This window comes from Pteropus vampyrus, unplaced genomic scaffold, assembly GCF_000151845.1.
Source record: "Pteropus vampyrus isolate Shadow unplaced genomic scaffold, Pvam_2.0 Scaffold984, whole genome shotgun sequence".
NCBI lineage: Eukaryota > Metazoa > Chordata > Mammalia > Chiroptera > Pteropodidae > Pteropus > Pteropus vampyrus.
In genome coordinates this window covers 458,514-471,546 of record NW_011889765.1, presented here as the reverse complement: position 1 = coordinate 471,546, position 13,033 = coordinate 458,514, and the positions used below count along the sequence as shown (strand labels likewise).

General features: G+C 48.1%; 1 protein-coding gene across 3 annotated transcripts; it reads right to left on the bottom strand.

Annotated features, from left to right (window-relative positions):
- Nucleotides 1-3,045: 3,045 nt before the first annotated feature.
- Nucleotides 3,046-12,210, bottom strand: SLC38A5 (solute carrier family 38 member 5). Of its 3 annotated transcripts, none has more exons than XM_023526558.1 (16): nucleotides 11,117-12,210; nucleotides 10,734-10,787; nucleotides 10,575-10,650; nucleotides 10,027-10,142; nucleotides 9,865-9,938; nucleotides 9,048-9,140; nucleotides 8,831-8,909; nucleotides 7,059-7,141; nucleotides 6,703-6,761; nucleotides 6,466-6,603; nucleotides 6,179-6,258; nucleotides 5,429-5,529; nucleotides 5,080-5,195; nucleotides 4,127-4,271; nucleotides 3,930-4,033; nucleotides 3,046-3,494 (listed from the first exon to the last, which is right to left on the bottom strand). In XM_023526558.1, exons 1-16 carry the CDS (start codon nucleotides 11,137-11,139, stop codon nucleotides 3,393-3,395), a joined length of 1,443 nt encoding a protein of 480 aa, XP_023382326.1. In that variant the 5' UTR covers nucleotides 11,140-12,210; the 3' UTR covers nucleotides 3,046-3,392. The 3 variants fall into 3 exon arrangements, with proteins under 3 accessions (XP_023382326.1, XP_023382327.1, XP_023382328.1); XM_023526559.1 differs by having other exon boundaries at nucleotides 11,251-12,210; XM_023526560.1 differs by having other exon boundaries at nucleotides 12,109-12,204.
- Between the last annotated feature and the right edge of the window lie 823 nt (nucleotides 12,211-13,033).

The window sequence follows — 13,033 nt, the reverse complement described above, 5'->3', positions numbered from 1 at the left end:
ATGGGTCTGAGGCTCTTAAGAAAGACATTTCTGGATTATAGGCTGGCAAGAGACCTATTTAGCTTTTAAAAATATGTACATACATATCAAAGGGGCAGAAGAAGTATTCAAAAATCCTAGGTTTCTCAAGGAAATGCTTGAAGAAAAGTAAAAGAGGGTAAGTCTCTTTCTGTTTTGGCAACAGAGAAAATTCCATTTGATGTTTATTTACACTAACAATTTCCCCTTTGGTTACTCTGTTATAGTTACACTACCATTTTTTAATTATCTCCATTGCCATTTCTTCCTTTCTCTGAGTAGTCTGTAGCTGCCTAAATATCCAGTAAGTCCATAGTAAGATTCAAAGTAAAGCAATCATCAGAACTACAATGGAATAAAATTTAAAATTCAATATAATACATTCATGGGGAAAAACTTTAAATATGTAATACCAATGATGAATGAGTAGAGCAGATTCTTGCTTAGCAATGCACAAAAATTCTCCTTCCTCATACATTAGCTCTACTGCTGTGTTGTCTTTAATGCTTGTGCTTTCTCTGTCTTAAACGTTCTGAGACCCTGTATGCCTGAGACTGCCTTTATTACTCCCTATACAAAAGTCCCTTCCTTTCAACACTTTGGAGTTGTATCTCCTTGCCTCCAGTGTTTGAGAGATCTGATGTCAGTTTAATTATTCTTTCTTTGTTAATAAACTACTATTTCTCTCTGGATGTTTTAAAAATCACCTTTGCTTATCTTTCATAATCTTAAATGTCTGGGCATGGTGTATTGTGTGTGTCTCATCTATTCTGTTCAGCACACTATGATCTCTTTAAATATTAAGTCATCTAAATCTGAGAAATTCTCACTCATTTATTTAAGTATTCCCTCCTTTCTGATCACTATATTCTATTCTTAGGAGGCTACTATTAGATGGGTTTTGACCTTTATACTTCTATTCTCCCTATTAATTAACTTTTTCTTCATTTATTCCATCTCTATCTATTCCTGATGACTTTTATTGCTTTTTCAAATGCACCCACTTTAATGTCCAACCTGTTCCACTAAATTATTTATTTGAGCAATTAATATCCAGTATCTCTAATAGTTCTTCTATATAACAGTTCCTGGAAAATGTGTAGCCTGGATACTCCATGTGAGGTTGAGGGTTTGGAAGTTGATATATCTTAAATTAGAGAACCTTTAGAGCTGCCCTCTGGGTTCAGTCAAACCTTCTTTCCCCTCTCCAGCCTGATTCCCCAAGGAAGCTTCCGGGACTTCAACCTTAGCCACCAAGTGAGAGTATTAAAGCAGTACAGGGGTAGGGGTGTTATTCATTGTAATTGCCTAGCCCAGAGGGTGGAGGGAAGGCTTGGGAAGAAATGCATAGTTACTAGCCAGCCTGACTACACTTTTTCTATGAGCTGTCCAACCCTACTATGACTTGATGTAACCATACTACCTCAGACTAGCACTGGGTGAGCCCTACCACTTTTCTATTCTGTAGTGTTTATAGGACAGGTAATGAGCCTTCCAGAAAATATGAGAAAAGGACACAATTAGATAGCTCCACCTCAGCTTATCCTCCATTTATGGACTCTGACCTTTTCCCACTCTAAGCCATCTCATCCCTCAGTGGAGACCAAACCAATAAGTCTTATTGCTGGGAACCGTTCTGAAATCCAAACACCTCCTCAACTCTTCTGTGGCACCTGCAGGATTGGGTTTGGGGAAAGAAGCCAACAACTATTGTTGGTTCACCATCTTCATCTAAAACTAGATATGGCTTTACATTTTAATACTAGACATTTCAAGTCATTACTAACAATAATAAATATATATAGCACTTACCACATGACAGGTGCTATTCTAAGTGCTTTATCTATATTAACTCATTGAATCATTATAGCAATCCAAGGAGTTAGATACCCTAGTTATTCCTGGTTTAGTCTTGAGTAGATTGAGGCACAGAAAGATTATGTCAATTACAAAAGGTCATATAGATAGTAAATTGAGAAGCCAGAATTTGGACCCATGCAGCCTCGCTTTAGAGTTTGTACTCTAAAAGGCTAATGCTCTTAACTCTTCTACAATTCTACCATTAATTAGCATCTATGTCCATCTTTTAAACAACACAAGAACTCTTTTCTTTTCTGTCCTTCCTCTCATCTCCCATGTTTATATTACCTGGAATTTTCATTCAGGATTGTAATTTTTTTTTAATTTACAATCAAAATTTAGACTTTTCAATAAATTTTACTGTTTTCCCCCAGCCACCATTACTTATAGGAACCCCCTCCTTCCTCCTAAATCAATTTTTTTCTTCTTGATGGATCATATACCCTAATAATTCTTTCAGAAAGGTATGTGTGTGATAAATTTTCTGAAAGATTTTTGCTCTCTTCCAGATTATCTTAGCCAGATACAGATAGGTTCAAAGTGATTTCTCATCAGCTCTTTGAAGAACTCCTCTACTGTGTTCTCTCTTCTCTTTTCCCTCTGGGACCTTTCAGGATTTTCTCTTTATCCTTTAGGTTGTTCTCTTAAACCTAAAAAATTTATTTCTAGGGTGTATGTGCATACGTGTGTGTGTGTGTGTGTGTGTTAATCATGCTCATAACTCAGTGGCTCTTTTCAATTTGAAGATTCATGTCTTCATATAATTTTCAGGTGTCACAATTTTTTTTTTAATTTATTTCAATTGATTAGAAATGTGCAAATCATTCTTAACTCAGGGGCCAAAAATAGGCAGTGAGCTGAATTTCTCCTGTGGGCCACAGTTTGCCCATTTTTGTGCTAGAACTTCAACTCCAGGGATTATTGCCCTCTTGATTCACTGCTTTATCTCTAGCACCTAGAACAGTGCCTGGCACCCAGTAGGCTCCCAATAGATGTTTCTTGAGTGAGAAAGTGAATGAAACAATGAGTTGGGTAGCAAATTACTGAAGAAGTGGAGACGTGAGTGAACATATGAGAGCTGGCTCAGGTCCTCAATTTACCCCTCTGTGAACCTAAGCAAGCTCCTCCAAGAAGTCTTAGAAAGAAATCAGAAGGCTGAGGCCAGAGTTGCAATTTAGCATCTTTATTCTTCCCCTTTATCTTGAGGGTAATCCTGACAAACAGCTTACACCAGGAAGAGGCAGAAAGAATTAGGCTGGACAGAGGCTCCCCAAGGACCTGGCCTCTGCCTCCTTCTGTGGAGTTAGGGTTAGAGTTAGGGCCATGATCCAAGTTCAGCATCCCTGGGAGGGAGGACAGTGGACCACTCTGTAGCCTCTGTGGCCCCCTGCCTCTGATAGCCATGTTAATGGGAACCAGCCACCTCCAACGCCAGGCAGGAGGGACCTGAGAGAGTGGCCTCATCTTCCTCCACATGCACAGGCATACAGGGGCCTGGCTGGAGCAAGGCATGGTCAGTGTCCGGACACATGGCTCTGGCCTGTAGCCCAGTTGGCAAACATAAAGCCTAGACTGATTGCCATGAAGAGGACCCCCAGGACACCAAAACACAGAGCCTGTGGACGAGAGAGAAGGTGGGGCTGGTTGGGTCTCCACACCCGAGCTCCTCCTGAGAATGTTCTTCAAGCCCTCCACCCCCTCCAGATAATGTCCATTCATTTCTAACCCTCCTTTGTGCTCCCTCTCCTTCCTTAAAGCCAGCCCCCTCTAATGAATCCTCATTCTATCTTCCTATAACCCTTCAGGGAGTACTCTCCTCCAGCCTCCTTGAAAGTTCTTTCGACCCTCTTCTAATGGTGCTCCTTCCATCTGTCTGGAGAACACTCCTTTTATGCCAGCCTCTTCTTCCGTGTCCCCTCTGTCTTCCCAGAATCTGCTGGTGCTCGGTTTTCCCAGCCTCTTCCTAAAACAATCTCCTTCATTCTTTCAGACCATCTGCCCCCCTTCCCTGGATACACCCTCTTTCCCCAGCCCTCCCCTGGAAAGCTCACCTGGATCTTGGGCCAGGAGGAGAGGGGCTCCACCTCAGAGGGTACAATGCGGAGGTAGAAGACACTAGGAAGGATGAAAATGAGGCTGGGGGCTGAGGTGGACCCTGGAGGACAAGCAGGAGGAACAGGAGTCAATGTAAGTTTGGGGCACAAGGCCCATATTATATGCGGTCTGAGACTGGGGTTGGGATACTGACCAATAACTCCAAAAATATCCCGGATGGTCGGCACGCAGATGACAAGGACGTTGACCAAGAAAAGCAGGATCAGGGCTATAGCCACATGCCGTGGCCAGCTGAAGGCCTTACTTGGGAAGAGCAGCTGCTGCAGGGCCCAGCGGATCTGTGGCCAGAGTATAGTGGGACATGAGTCAGGCCCAAGTGCTGCCTCCCACTCCACATGGTCATGTCTTTAACTCCACCCTGTCTGAGCATCACTTTTGCCTCTACTCTCTGTCTGAGATCCTGACTTCCCCTCGTTCTGTCTCCACCCTGTCTGACCATCTATCTGTGCCTCTACCTTCTGAATGAGCATCTGCCTCCCTTCTGATAATCTATACCTTTTCCTTCTGTCTGATCATCTATGCCTCTACCCATTGTCTGAAATCTTTGCCTCTTCCTCTATCTGACTATTTGCGCCTCCCCATCGGACCACCCACTTATCCTTCCACCTTGAGATCCCTGCCTCTTTTTCCATCTGATTACCTCTATCTCTCTCTTCTGTCTAGTCATCCCACCTCTCCATCTGAGATCCTTGTCCCTTCTACACCTCACTACTTCTGCCTCTACCCTTTTTCTGTCCATCCCTGTTTCTTTATTCTGATTATCCATCTATCTATGCCTCTACCCTCTCTCTGACCATTCCTGCCTCCCTCTTCTGTCTAGCCAGACATCTGTGCCTCCTCCCTCCAACTACTACCCCTGTCCCCTGACTCTCTCTGTCCTCCATCTATGGCCTCCTTCTGTCTGACCATCTATTTTTGCCTTCTTTGTTCATCTGACAACTCTGCCTTCCCTGTCTGTCTATCCCTGCCTCCTCCATCCATCCATCCACTCCTATCTCCACCATCTATCAAAACATCCATGTCTATGCCCTCTGCCCATCCATCTGTGTCCCTCTACTCCATGTGACCCCCCTCACCCTCACGCACAGGGAACAGTACGACTGGCACAGTGAGAGTCACCGCGAGCAGCACCGCCAGGCGCACACAGAGAATGAGCAGGTCTTGCTTGCTGTACATGTGCAGCATCTCCGCCTCCACGCTGCCTGGGCCATGGGACATGGGAAATAAGATGTTGGGTGTGCTAGATGCACCAGGACCAGTGTCCCAGAAGCACACGCACAGAGTAACAAAATCTACATGCATGATGCATACCTTCCCTTTGGAAACTGATGGGTCCAAAGGCATGGAGAGAAAATGCTCAGGTTCCTGCCCCAGTAGGCTTCCCAGTCCCACTCACCCAGCTCCCACCCAACCCTTGGACCCCAGCCCCACTCACTGTAGAAGGTGAGGTATCCAAAGGTGGCTGTGAGCCCATACATGCAGAACATGGCACCGATGGACACATTGGCCACAGCCTGCATTCTGTGCTTAGAGGGCCTGAAGTATAGAGGTCATGAAACTGTCATGCCCAGACCCCTGGACTTGGTCCATGTACCTCAGAACCAGCCTCCACCTTCCCCTTCTCCCAGAGCTGATGTTCAGCTGGTACATACCGGGGTGTCCATTTCTGCCTCCCCTGTGTGACTAGCCTCTCCTATCTGTCATCCATATCTCATCTCATATGACCATCTTTGCCCATCTCCTGTGTATGACCATTTCTGCTTCTCCCCTCCATTTGACTGTCACTGACCCTCCCTTCCATCTGACCATCCATGCCTGATTATCTACACATCCCCCGTTATATCATCCCTGCTACCCCTTTTGTCCATCCATACTCCCTCCATCTCATCATCTCCATCTCCCTATCCCCATCCATGCATGCCACCCCCTCCATCTGATTATCTCTGCTGCCCCACTCTGTCCATTCACACTTGTACTGAATATTAAAAGAGTAGAACACTTAAGTCCCAATCAGTAAACAGTCACTGCCCTGTGTCCCCCAAGGCTTCCTGGCCACTTCAAACCTCTCCCTTGGCAAAATCTACAATCAATGATCGAACTACAGTTCCAGGACTGCTGAAGGGATTGTCAAACATTATATTGCCCAACCTGCTGGCCCATCATGCATGCCCCCCTGCCTACTCACCGGCAGAGCTCTGTGTAGATGGGCAGCACCTCAGGGTGGCAGACAAAGGCAAAAGCCATAATGGGCACTGTGTAGAACATCTGAGGGAATGGCCCAAGTACATGAGATTAGAACCTACAAGGTTCCATCCCCTCCTCACCATGCCCCTGGTCCCACCATTGCCTTCCACATAAGACACTTGGAAGTCTCCAATGTCCAATACATGGCTCCACTCTGAGAAGAGTGCACTCTGTGACAGGATCAGAGCGCCTGAGTGTGGTACAAACCCTATCGGTCTGCACACCCACCTGTGAGTCAACTGTGAACATCTCAGCTTCACAGCTTCTGTTGAGCCCCTGGATGGGAAGGCCTGGGGGGCTCTTGCTCTCCACTGCTGTCTCATTGCGGTCCACAGCACAGCCAAGCTGGAACTTCTTATAGATGACCTGGAGTAGGAAGGGTGGGAAGCGAGGTTACAGGGAAGGCTATGTCTCAACCTCCCAGACTCTCTCTCTACTTTTCAAGTCTTTCTCTCTCAGACTCACCGAAATGAGGAAAAACAGCATGCAGGTAAGAGAGAGACCACTGGTATATCCCAGGTAGCCTGCAATGGGCAGTAACACAGAGCCTCAAAAATTAAGGAACCCCTCATTACAGCAAATATTAAACCCCCAGTCTGTCCTTCAAAACCCCCTCACCCAAATTATGCCACATCTTTGCATAAGCTTTTAATTCTACCTGGACCAACCTCCGTCCAAAGCAAACTCCTATTCATCTGTTAAAACCCACATCAAACAAGGTCTTCCCTGGTATTCTACAGCCCATGAAAATGGGGATTCTCTCAATCTGGCTCCCCTTCTCTAACCCCACTATCCAATGACTAACACAGGAAGCCTCTTACCCAAGTGTCTCATGAGGGCCAGTGGCAGGATGATTAACACACTGACAATAATGATGAGGAGGTTTCCCTTCAAGAACCAGCCCCTAGGGAGAAAGGTAACCATAGTGACTAGCTGTCTGACAAAGAAAACTGTCAGGCAGATGCTCATATCAAATCTGTCTGTCAATCTGGACAGACGAATTTCTGCCCACAGTCAGGAGAGATGAGCCAACACCTCAGCTGTGAGAAGTGATTCAGATGGTTACAATGATGACAGAAGATTTACAGAAATAGCCAGACTGATTATCAGACGATCAATTGGACACTGTCAGAGGGATACAGCTGACAATACATGCACAGTTAAACAAAACTGCCATCAGACTTTCAAGTGGACATACAACTAGATGAACAAACAACATCCCAAATCAGTCAGACTTACATAGTCCAACAGAAAGTGCCAGACAAAGAGTGTGTCATGACCCTGGTGTGTCTGACAGGTAGAATAACAATCTGATGATCTGATAGGCAGACAACAATGCAGAGTCAGATAAAAAGTCAGAAACATATATGTGTAGTTGTTTGAACAGCTCAAGGTTTGTTAAACACCTGAAGTAACTGGACCAATCTGACCACATGACCAAAGACAGAAATAGAGACAGAATCAGTAAACTGGCCACATTGTTGGAACTGAGCTCAAAGAAAGAGTGGGATCTATACAGATATTGGAGGGAGGTGCCCAGGCAAGACAGTTAATACAAAATCAGCTGAACAATTGTTCATTTGTCCAAAAGAATTTTATTGACTGCCCACTATGTTCCAGGCATTCACATGCTCCCTTTCTATCTCATACACAGTTACACAGAAATAAACCAACAAAGCATCATTGGCCATATATCCATGGGAGCTAATTATAACAATTAGACACACCTAGTTGCATAGACTGCCAGCTACCTGGATGGTTTCAGAATCAAACCAAAGAATTAATATGATACACAGAGTCAGCCATCATATACAAACAACTGAATAGATTCAGCTAGCAGATGGATTCAGAATCAAACATGCAGTCATCTGGATGCATACTCAGAACAATAGTCAACATACGTGGTTGGAACGATATAGAAGATTATATACAGTCAGAGGTGAAGATCACACACACACACACAATCAAAGAGATTTTGCCAAAACAATGGTCACCAAATTAAACAGAGATGGTGTCTACTGGCACAAACAGTTGGAGCACATCACAAATACATAGCTGGTACCACAGTACACAGCACACAAACATACACACACAGCATTGGAGTCAGTGACTGTACAGACAAGAGGAGAGATAGATTCATCCAGTCTGTTGGACCCAGAATCAAACAGAATCCACTGGACAAGTAAAGAAATATCAAACATACATGATTGGAATCACAGTATATGAGGCACAGCTATAGTCAACTATCATACAGCTGGCCAAGAGAACCTACCAGTATAACAGTCACAGAAGCAAACCCACAGAGTTTAGGTCTACTAGATAATACAGTTACATGGTCAGCATCAGAGTACATTGGACATAAAAAGTCAGCTACCAGACGGAATCAGCTAGAACAGTCATGAAATCAACACATGGTCTACTGGACTCTATAGTCAGAGCCACAGTCACACATACTGTTGGCATCATAATACACAGGAATCAAACTCTGACCAAATTGTCCTGCCCAACAGTCTCAAAATAGAACACCTGAGACACAGAGTTGAAGACAGCAGCTGGACCTATGGGCCAGAGCCAAAGGGTGTTGCCCACTCACCCCTCGGGATCCATGTCCAGGAAGGTGCCAATAACCAGGGGGAGTTCGGATTTGATGATGAACAGGTAACTGGACATGGCTGGTACGGGTAGAAGGAGGTGAAAGCAAAAGGATTTTTTTCGTCCCCCTACTCCATTTTCCCTAGCCCAGCCTGGGGAAGCCCACCTCACCACATCCCCTTCCTCCAAGCTGACTCCCCACCTCCCAGAGTCCTCACCCCCAACATTGTGCAGACAGATGACTGCAGCCACCACTACCTTCCCCACAGGCCCCAGTGCCCTCTGTCCCAGCTGCTCATAGGCTCGGATGCCTGTGGGGGGAGGAGACAGGAAGGAAAAGGTTGTGGGTCCAGGTAGCCAGTACAGGGGTGAGGAGTGGGGTCCAGAGGATCTGGGAGCTAGAGAGTTGGGGCTTGGGGTAATTGGGTTTGATTGACAAGGGCTAGAGTTGAGGGTTAAGCAGTAAGATTTGGGCCTGGGGTGGAATCTGGGAGTTGGGATCTCTGGCCAGGAACTGGTGGGCAGGGAGAAGGTTGGGGGCTGGAGGTGGGTAGTGGGAGTCTTGGGACCAAATCACATATACATGGTCTGAGACCATGGTAGGAGTGAAGTGTGAGATCTGGGGCAGTAAGGACTTGGAAGCTGGGATCTGAGGAGCGGGGGTCTTGAGGTTATGCAGCTGGCTTCCATGGTTAGGAGGAGCTAGAAAACTGACAGATGGGGATTAGAGGTGGAGTGTAGTAGTCTGGTAGTGGGGAGGATCTGAACAATGGAGTTTGATGGCCAGACCCCACGGCGAGAGTTGGGGATTGGGGGCTAGGGAAGTGGGAGCCCAGGCAAGGTCTGAGCGCTAGGATGCAGTATGGGGTCTGGAGTCCAGGGAGTTGAGTGTGGAGTCTGGGATCCTAGGTCCTGGATCTGGAGTCAGAGTGGTATGTCCAGAGTCTGGGGTTTGGGTTAAAGTCTGGGGTCACAAGTCAGTGGGGTAGGTCCAGGGTCTAAGGTCCAAGGTCTGGGCTGAGCTCCGGATCTCACCTACAACACCAGCACAGGTCAGCAGGAGATGGATGGAGTATGAAGACAGAAGAGCAATGCACAGCAGCAGGGCCCTGTGGCAAATGGCACAACTCAGACTTGCCACCCAGGCCTCCCACCTGCCCCACAACACCCCTGCCCCCCAAGCCACCTAGGACTCACAAGAAGAAGAGGACCCCTGTGTGGGCCATGGCATAGGCCAGCCCCAGGATGCCGCTGCCCATGATGGCGTTGCTGAGGTTGAACACTGACATTCCAAACGATGTCTTCCCCTCAAACTGCAGGTAATGGGCAAGGCCCGGGCACACATGGGGAGGGGGACCAGGTAAGGAGACCAGTTCTGGGGCCCAGGAAAGACTAGGGTAGAAGTGGCTGGGGCAGGAGTAAGCCCAGGAAGGGCCAGAGGAGAAACCAAGAAGCTAGGAAGAAAAATGAGTTGAAGACAGGAAAAAGCTAGGAAAAGGAAAGCTGGGAATGGGAAAACTAGGAAAAATTTTGGAGGGGAGCATTTGGAAGTGGAGAAGAACAAGAGAGGGCGGAGTGGCTACCAGAGGCAAAACATCTAGAGAGAGGAGTAGCTGGGGATGGGGAGCAGCTGGGGCAGTAAATAGCTAGGCCATGGAACAGCTGGGGAGGGGGAGTAGCCAGGAAGAGGGAGGAGATGAGCTCCACAAGGTACAGTTGGAACAGATCCTGTGGGGTCAACTCACATCCATGAACTGGGCCGGCTTCCTCCCAGGAGCTGGACTATGGCTGGGCAGGAAGCTCTCATGTTCCTGCCTATAGCTGGAGAGGGCAGGGAAATTGGGGTCGATGAGAGAGAGGGTAATCTTGACTCCCTGACCTCAATCCCTTGGGCCCTGACTTACCCCACAGCCCCCGCAGGGGGGGCTCCATTCATCTTTGGATCCTGTAGTTCCATCCTGTGGAAAGAGAAATGAAGTAGGGGTCAGACAGAGCAGGAGTGGAGGGGGAGCTATAAAGTGGAAGAACTACGTGAAGGGGTTAGTGATTCAGATAGAGAAAGACAGAGAACAGATGAGGCAAGGGGAACAGGAACAGAGGAATGGGAGAGATGGGAAGATAAATGGAGAGAATCCGAGACAAGAGTGAGAGGCTGAGAAAGAGGAAAAAAGGGCATCAGAGGAGGAGAGAAGCCAAGTTACTTAGACATAGAGAAAAGAGGGCAGCAAGAGATAAATAGGGTGGGGGAGAGAGAGAGAGAGATATATAAAGAAAGAGAGAAGCCAACCCTACAGCAGACCAAATGGCCATTTGGAGCTGGATAACCTCTCCTCCGAGACCCCAGACTCACTCTGTCATCTTGCTGTCTGTTCTTTTCCTTCCCCAGTCCCCAGCACACATACCCGCTTCCTCTACCCTTACCTTGTGGCCAGGCCTCAGTCCTTACAGAGACACATGTCACCCTACTGCCCCCCATGCCCCTACTCTCCCTCCTCCCAGCCTGGGCCCCAAGCCAGAGCCCAGAGCTGATGCAACCTATCAACAGGGCTGGGGGTGGGGTACAGTCTCAGAGACCCCAGCCCCTGACACTGCGAACTCTGCCACAAGTCTGAATATCCCCACTAGAGGCCAGAGATAGTTCCCCAACTGAGTCCCTTCCAGGGACAGAAGTGACCCAGGGACACCCCCCCCCACCCTTTAATCTCCCTTCTAGGGACCAGAGGTATTTTCTAGGACCCCTGTCAAGTCTTAAACACTCCTCTTCTGACAGAAGTAACTTTGGAGCCACTTGCAGACTTGAGATCCTTCCTGGGCTTCGGGTGTCTCAGGAACCTGGCCCGAGCCTGAGCCCTAATTTCCTCTCCTGAGGATGAGCTGTCTCTGAGACCTTCATCAAAAGCCCCCTCCAGAGCCTGATGTGTTTCTGCGGTGGGGGTGGGTGTCTCTGCGATCCCCAGGCCAGCGTACAGCCCCTGTCTTCTAAATAGAGTGTCTCTGAAGAAACCCCCAGCCCTGGGCTCACTTCCTGGGAACCCAGTAGCTCAGAAACCCCCATTCCAGGTGCCCATCATTGCTGAAACTGCCTCCAGGAGACCCCCGCCCGAAGCCCTGAGTCCCCTTCCTGGGAAGGAGAGAGTTCTCATGGAGCCGCATCCTCAGGTGCAAGCACTCTCTGAGGACTCCTACCCACTATTGAATTTACTTCCCGGGATCAAGGTACCAAGGGACTCCCCCTCCCATTCAATTCCCCCAATAATGCTAAAAAGGTCTCCAGGAAACCCCTGAGTCCCTTCCCAGGACCGCCACTCATGTCTCGAGGTCTCTGAAGCCCCCTCCTCGCCCCGGCCAGGAGTTCCTCCTCACCTCCCTGCTCTTCTCAGCTCCAGAAGCGACAGGGCTCCTGGAACCCAAGGCTGGCGCGGCTGCCACTCACTGGACCCTGCCCCTGCCCCCCGCCCCACCCAGTGGCCAATCAGCGCCACGGCACTTGCTCGGTAGCTAATCAGCACAGCCCGCGGGCCAGCGGCCCGCGGATATTTTTTTTTTCTGAGAAGTTTTAATTTTAACTCAGTTTCCCTCCTTCTGGCTCTGGGTTGGGGAAGTAGTTGGGGAAGGCGGGCGCCCCCCCTCATCTGGACCCACGTGGAGGTGTGTGTGCGTCTTAGTTGAGAGGGCATGGGAGGGGGAAGATAGATTGAAGGAGTAGATCCACACCCAGCAAGAGAGACAGGAAGGCAGAAGGAACTGCCTCAGGGATCATTTACACAGCGAGATAGGATGGAAAGAGGGAAGATATGCAGAGAGGAGCTACAGATAGTAAGAGAAACAGTGACAAAGACAGGCAGGCAGGAGGACAGACAACAGAGAGGACAGATAGTGTGGTGAAGTAGTAGAAAGACAGAGGGGCACTCAAGGAGAGAAAGAGACTACAGACAGATTCAAAAACAGAGGGTAGGCCCATGCAAGCACCTGGAGGAAGGCAACAGGCAGTAAGGCCCAGTAATAAACAGGAAACACAACTGGCAGGTAGACAGGTGGACATAGCCAGACACATTCCCAGACAGAGGCTGGGAACAGACACACCAGCCCAGAGAAACAAGGGAGCACAGGGAGTGACTGAGGCAGAGGGACACCTGGAGAGACAGATGACAACAGATAGAGAAAGTCAGATTAGGCAGAGGGACAGACAAGGTAGATGGACAGA